Below are 7,693 nucleotides of genomic sequence, written 5' to 3'. Positions count from 1 at the left end.
GGTTGAGGGGGGGGAGGGGGGAGGGAGGGAGAGAGGGGACTTCCTAAGTGCAAGAAGGTTGATGTTTCAAGATTGAAGTTTTGTCTAGGTTTGTTATAGTTCAGTCAATCATGAGTTCAACACTAATGAGTCAACTATACATTAAAGAAGATAGTTTTTAAGACAGGGACTCACTATGTAGCCCAGGCTAGCCTCAAACTTTTGGTGATTCTCCTGCTTCAGTCCTGAGTGCGAGATTGCAGGGGTGCACTATTACACCCAGCTTAAGGAAGATATCTTTAAACAGAGACACAAATAAAATAAGGTTATGTATTGAACTGACAAAAATGTTCTGAGCAGAGGCTTGCTGGAACCTAACCCTGTATTCCCCACAGGAGAAATAGTTCATGACTAGCTAATACCTAACAACAACAAATGATGACAATCAACTGCAATTCTCCCTTCCAATCTGATGGTAGAATACTTTCTCCAAAACTAAATTCTGTAATTTCTAAATCTTCATATTAAAATTTTAGACTCATATATAGCATTATAGATCCATATTTATTTTTCATTAAAGATTTTTACTTATTAAAAAATTAGACTATTATCAGTTAACTACATTTCAAAGAATCATTTTAGTAGGTACGATTTATTTATACTCACGAATGTCTTGAGATGTTAGATTTTGAGATAATCATAAAGTACAATATTCATTTACATTCACATGTACAAATATTTACTATTACATTCTTTAAAAGACAACTGTATTGGCAACATATCATAAGTGAAATCAAAAGAAAATATGTGCAACAAATACAAGGGGTTAGTATCTGTGCTATAAAAAGAACTGTAACAGATCAAGACGAGCAAAAAGAGTAAAACCCACTATAAAACCTGACATGGTCAGACGTGTCGGCACTTGCCTGTAGACCATGTCCATAATCCCAGCACTCCAGGAGGCTGAGACAGGAGGATCACAAGTTTGAGCCCCGCCTGTGCAACTTAGCAATATCATGAGGCTGTCTCTAAATAAAAAACAGCACCAAACAAAAAAAGGGTTGGAAATGTAGTTCAGTGAGAAGGCCCAGGGATCAAACAACTCTACTGCAAAAACAAAGAACCTGGACCAAGGAGAATAGACATTTAGGAAAAGGACAAATGATGCTTAGCTATGTGGACAGACTCAGTATCACTTACTGAAAAGTGATTTGCAAAGGATGTGTGAACTCACAAATCTGTAAAGGTCTTCCTAGCAGTGATGTTTGAAAGACATTTGGTGGACACCACAGAACTGAAGGAGGAATTATGGCATTGCTTAGAGCCAAGCCCTTTTCATACTATGGAACAGAGAAACACGTTTATAGAGTGAGGTTGGTAATGCACACCTTTGATCCCAGCACTCTGGGAGGCTGGGGCAGGAGGATGCCAACTTCAAGCCCAGTCTGGGCAAGTTAAGAGATTCAGCAGGACCCCAGCTCAAAATAAAAACGGGGCTGGGATGCAGGGTTGGAGGCTGAGATGTGTTTCAGTGCCATGTATCACCAAAGTAAAGAAATTATGGAGCAGAGAAAAGAGAAGACAACCCCTATGCCACAGAACTGTGAGTAAAGTGCAAATATAGAAAGGCTTATATAGTTAAGCATCAGTGCTTTGGGTTAGGAACACTTAGTCTGCAGTTCTATTCACTTCTATGTGCCAATATACGTGCACATGGTACATGCATAGAACATTCTAGAATTCTCCAAGAGACTATGGTTAACTCTGAGGAGTGGGCTAAGAGGCTGTTGTTATAGGAAAAAGTCTTCGTTTTCACCATTTACACACTATTAGAATTGGTTTTACCAAGTACATGCGCTACCTAAACACTGGAATTTTTTGTTTTGGGGGATTTTTTGGGTTTTTTGATAGGGTCTTGCTATGTAGCCTAGGCTAGCCTCAAATTCATGGTGATTCTCCTGCCTCAGCCTTCCAAGTGCTGGGATCACAGGTGTGTGCCACCACACCTGGCTGTTAAACACTGGAATTGTTTATATTGGCAGCCATGTAAGTCTCTTCTCAGCCTGTGCTTCAAAGAGAAAATCCAGAAGTCACATCATTCTAACCTTCAGTTCTGCCCTCTGGCTCTTCTGCCTGCAGAGCTCCTTGCTGTGGAAAGGCTATGTTTCCCTTTTGCAGCATTTCCAAGCTTTCTAAAGCGGTACTGGGTCCAGACAGTGACTTCAAAAAGGAAATGTTATTGGCTATTCCAGAGAGTTCTGAAGAGTTTCTAGGATTGTTCCAGGACTGACTGCCATTTCTGGCAGTTTGTATTTGATTATGGTCATAGAACAGACTTGGACTCCTCCCCAAATGCTCACATTCAGGAATATAAGCTTCGGTGTCTCTGTAAATACACTGCTTTGTTTCCTGAGGGTTAGGCAAAGAATCACAAACTTGGAAATTGGACTTACCAAGTGCAGCAGATTCTGAGTGATCCTGACTGCTATCTAATCCTTGGATACTGTTCTCATCATCAGAGACTGGTGGGAAAACCTGTTGAGCATCTTTATCTAAGTCACATCCCAAAATAAAAGGCAGAGTTTGTATATGGAAAAGTAAGTCATTGTTTTTAGAAGTCTGATTAGTGACTATGTTTAAAAAGTCAGGAGTATGTAAATCTGCCTCTGTTCCTTTAGATTTACTTGAGAGTAAAGCAAAATCACAGTGGCTTCCAATGTTTTGGACAGATCCGTTAGCATCTTCCTTGCTATCTACATATCCATCAACACTGCCCGCTGTGGAAGGGCTGGAACATTGCTGTGCAGCACTGATGCTGTCCTCTGCTATTGCTTCTCCTGTGTTTCCACCTTCACAAGGTCCCATGTCCAGACCCACACAAGTTTTATCACAAAACTTCGACAGTGACTCTTTAACAAAACATTTCTCTGTCCACTTGTCACCAACAGACATCAGGTGTGGCAAAGTTTCACTGTTAATTTCCTGACAGCTTGGACCTTCTCGTGGCTTTTGAATACATGAATTGCCATTACCCAGAACCCCTCTTACCCAGATCCCTGCATCCTGGGAAATGCTGCTTTCCTGTGCGTTCTCCTCCGTATCACTGGTCTCAAAATTGCTCAGATTAAAAGTTACCTCCAAAAATGGCTGTGTTCCATTCCCTCCAGGGTCCTGGACACTACCCAGACTCTCACTGACAGTGTTACTTTCTGAAACCTTGTCCACGATGTCATGACTCACGGAAGACTCAGCCTGCAGATGTCTTGAGGCTGGCAGAGACCACATTGCAAACTGACATTCCTGTCCTGGGGGTCCAAGTGTACTAACCCCCCTTGCAGCTTCTCCAGTGCACCGCTGGTCATTTCCACTAAAATGTGCTAACTTATTTTCACAAATACCAGCCTCTAAGAGTAACCCACCCTTTCCTACACTGCTACAGCTCACCAGCAAGCTGCTGCTTCCACAAAATGAAGGAATTTCTAGTTTTTCCTCCTGATTCCCATACTCATCAGTGTCCACTGGCTCATCTTCGTGATACTTTTTGCCCTTTTCAGCACATGTTCCAAAGGCCTGCATCCTTTTTTGTACCAAAAGGTCTTCCAAATTTAAATTCATGTCATTTTCCTGCACTGCCAGTTGCCTTTCCATATCGTCTCTACCTGTGGCAGAAGCAGCTGCCCGGGAACTCAGTGGGGATAAATACATGGCCCAGCGGCTTCTGCTTCCCACAGCATTTTCCGGCTGCTGCTGGCAGTGTGGACCCTCTGTGCCTATCACCTCGGTGCACCTCTCCAGGCCAACTCCACACACAGGTGGGGTCTGCATCTGCAGAGAGCATCTTGGCAGCTCAGCCTCTGGTTCCTCACATATGGTTGCCGGCGTGGACTTCAGAAGAGCTAAGATCTGCGCTTTGCTTCTCATGTGCTGCTGAGAGACTTGCGGACATGGAGGGATTGAGCTGTGTCCTCTCAAGGGTTCTGTGGCCAGTGCAGGGTCAGCATGCTGACACCCAGAGCTGAGAGGAGCGTAGAGACCTTCCTCTTGCCCCGGCACTCCCAGGCTCCCCTCAAAGGAGGTGGTAGGAAATGGACCCTGGCTCTCTCCGGTTTGCACAACAACAGTACTTTTGGGGTCTGTTTGTAGAGCATTTATCTCCTTCCTGCCAACAGTAGAAAACAAAGGCAGTGTGCTGCAGAAAGGAGGAAAAAAAGCAGTGCCAGCCTCAAATGATCCAGATGATTCCCCGTTTTCTGTAACAGTCATTTTCTTTGGGACTTGACGCGGTCCTTGAAAACCCTAAAAATATAACAACAATTGTTAGCTATACCGCTATCTATAAAGAAAAGATGAAATAAGGGGCAGGGATTTAGCTCAGTGGCACTGCACTTGCCTTACAAGTGAAAAGTCCTGAGTTCAATCCCTGGTACCGGGAAAAAAAAAAGAAACGATGAAAAAAAATGGCTAAAAGAAGGGAGCTAGGGATTTAGCTCAATGGCATGTGCCTACCTGGAAAACACAAGGTCCTGAGCTTTAATTCCTGCTACAAAAAAAAAAAAAAAAGACAGAAGGAAAACATATGCTTTGCCTAAGATACGTAGCAACAGATATTTTCTAACTTAAAATATAATTAACTTGTTAGTAAGATTTTTCTCACTGGAAATTTATTTCCTTTCTGAGCAAATGAAGTACTATTGAATGGCAGGATACAGTAACTGCAAAATTCATTACTACTGAAACACTGTTATAAACATATATTGATATTCTACTGTCCACAGAGAAACTTACAGTTGATTTCCGTTTTAAACCGGGGGGCTGACACCCACGAGACCAAGCAGAGCACACGAAGCCCCTGGAACCCCATGCTGGTGCTTCTTCAATGACTTCCTGTTGAACAACTGGCCTTCCAGGGGCCTTCACCTCCTCAACTGTGATTAAATAGCGATCACTTTCAAAGTCAGCCCCAGGTTTCACCTAAATGTCAAAAATAGATGCAATGGGCTGGGGCATGGCTCAGTGGTCAAGCAATCACCTTGCATGTGCCAGGCCCTGGGTTTGATCCCAAGCACTGCAAAATACATACATACATACACACATACATGCTAACATCCTACACATCCAAGTTCTTTGTTCTCTGTATGTCCACTAAGCCCACTAATACTAGCAAGGCACAACAGATGTTAATACATAAATGTTAAATGAATAAATCTATAACTAAATTCCTCAGTAACTTCTCAGGCTGCACTAGTTAACAATCACAGAAATGGATCATACAATTTTAATAGTTGGCTCACTTGTCCATTGAAGTGGAGCCCACAGGAGGCCCCTTGTTACATGCCAGGTAAAGCAGTAATAAGTATTTGCTAAGCTAAAATAGAAACATTCATTTGTTAGTAAGATTTTTCTAACTGGGACAAGTAGCAAACCATGCCTCAGAGAACTCACTTAGAAGCCATATAAGTAGATATCATTTTTCAAATTAGAGCTATTAGTTGTCAATTATATCTTTATAAATTAATATGAATTAGATATTCACAATTAGCATATATTTAAGGTACTAGGAATAACTAGTAGGTTAAAAAATCACATTCAAAGAAAACATTTTTTGGAACTGGGGATCGAATTCAGGACCTCGTGTTTGTGAGGCAGGCACAGCGCCACTGAGCTAAATCCCCAGTCCATGAAAACCATTTTGAATCACTTTAATGAACAAGTACAGCACTCACTGCCACCACCATCACCACTGCTGACTAAGGCATAAAATAAAATTATCAACCTAGTTTGAAAATACACAAAATCTCTGTAAGCTTAATCTTTTTCTAATGAAATAGTTTAAGATGAAATAAGAATGGTAGGTACAACCATACTACTAGAATAATGCCTTAGACTATCTTCGTAAATATAAATGTAGAACCAGTATCCATATCATGTGAAATTCTAAGATGAACTAAAAACCATGGCCAAATACAACATAAGAAAGACAAGAATGTGTATTTTAATGTACTTAGAACCATTGTACTAATCTGCCAGGTACTTTACATTATTTGTAATCGTTAGATCAACTCCATAAAGTCTATCTAGAGCTACATTCTACAGTTGAGAAGTTAGACATGGAGAAGATAAGTTAGCTAGGAGGTGTTTGGAAATGAATCCAAAATAATTAACTCTAATATCTTTATTCTTTATACTTAAACATGCCTTAGTTCTCTCCTTCCCTTTCCTTTTTGCAACAGGGGGAAAATGATAAATATCTGAGAAAAGATTTAAACAGGAATAATTCCTCAAAGTATTTCCCAATGTAGATCTCTGCCTATCAAAAAGTCACTATCAAAAAGGGAAAAAAAAAATAAAAGAAAAAAATGTGAGATAATGAAAAGATGGAAATAAAGTGATTGTAGATGGGGAGGGGAGGAGGGGGTGAAGGGAGGGCAGGGACAAGGGGAAAAAATGAGAACCAAGACTTGTCATGTAAAGGTACAAGATCCCAACAATGAATGTAACTGTACTGTATCCCTAAAATGTACCAATAAACTCAATTAAAGCTGAAAAAAAAAAAAAAAAGTCATAGGGCCAGGGATTTAGCTTAGTGGTTTCGCCACCTACCGCATAACCACAAGGTCCCAAGTTCGATCCCCGGTACCCCCCCCAAAAAAAGTCACGGGCCAGGGATTTAGCTCAGTGGTTCCACTGCCCACCTCGCAAGCGCAGGACCCAAATTCGATCCCCGGTACCAAAAAAAAAAAAAAAAAAAAAAAAAGGCATGTAATCAGACACACCAGTATACACTAGAGACTTAGCTACCTGAGAGGGTGAGACAAGAGGAGCCTGGAACCCTGGAGTTCAGGGTGACACCAACAGAGTAAAATTCCATCTCTCAAAACAAAAGGGGCAAAAACAAAAAAATTCATACAACAGAACCAAACTTGCCCGGTGGAATGGCCTATAATCTCAGCACATTGGGAGGCTGAGGCAGAACAGTGGCAAACTGGAAACCAGTCTGGGCAATTTAGCAACTTAGTGAAACCTTGTCTCAAAAAAAAAAAAAAAAAAAAAAGGACTGGGACACAGCGTAGTACTTCAAAGGCTCTAGGTTCAATCCCCAGTACCACAAATAAAAGAGTTACTTCTTGGGTTTGAATCCCAGCACTATCAACACAACTAGACGAATATAGAAAATTTACCAAACTTTTGTGTCCTGCAATCCTACTTACAATAAATGTCCAACAAATACCAGTTATGCCAGACATGGTAGTGTATGCCAAAAATGCCAGCACTCTGCAAGTCTGATGCAGGAGGACTGAAAGTTCAAGCCTAGCCTGGGCAATTTAGCAAGACTTTGTCTCAAAAATAAAAATTAAAAATGTTTGCAGGTGTAGCTCAGTGTGAAGGCCCTGGGTTCAGTTTTAATCCCCAATAGCTCAAAAAAGAAAGTTATAATTATTACTATTAGTACCTTGACAACACTATTAACAAATTAACCAAGAAATAAAGAGACTTAAATAATAACGTAAAAAATAAGATAAACACATTGAATACCTCAAGGCACTTCAGAAATAGACTTTCCAAGCAAGCTCCTTTGTCATCATGTAAAACTGCCTGTGTTAAAACAGAAATGTTAAAAAAATAAAAAAAGGTATCTAAGTCTGCTTTTCTCAAACATCTTCAAAGGCAAAGCAAAATAAGTAAATCATGTAAAAAAAGAATTTGCCACCTTGTT

General features: G+C 40.7%; 1 protein-coding gene across 1 annotated transcript in view; it reads right to left on the bottom strand.

Moving 5' to 3' along the window:
- Zgrf1 (zinc finger GRF-type containing 1) overlaps positions 1 to 7,693 on the bottom strand; it is a 59,399-nt gene that overhangs the window by 45,273 nt on the left and 6,433 nt on the right. Inside the window, exons 4-6 of the mRNA XM_033755988.1 lie at positions 7,513 to 7,572; positions 4,765 to 4,950; positions 2,085 to 4,275 (exon numbers count right to left, since the gene is read on the bottom strand). Coding sequence (XP_033611879.1) covers positions 2,085 to 4,275; positions 4,765 to 4,950; positions 7,513 to 7,572 — 2,437 coding nt within the window. The remainder of the gene's footprint in view (positions 1 to 2,084; positions 4,276 to 4,764; positions 4,951 to 7,512; positions 7,573 to 7,693) is intronic.

This window comes from Fukomys damarensis, unplaced genomic scaffold (genome assembly GCF_012274545.1).
Source record: "Fukomys damarensis isolate Sample0158 unplaced genomic scaffold, DMR_v1.0_HiC HiC_scaffold_25, whole genome shotgun sequence".
Lineage (NCBI taxonomy): Eukaryota > Metazoa > Chordata > Mammalia > Rodentia > Bathyergidae > Fukomys > Fukomys damarensis.
Note: the sequence above shows the minus strand (reverse complement) of the source record. Positions and strands in the feature narration are given on the sequence as shown.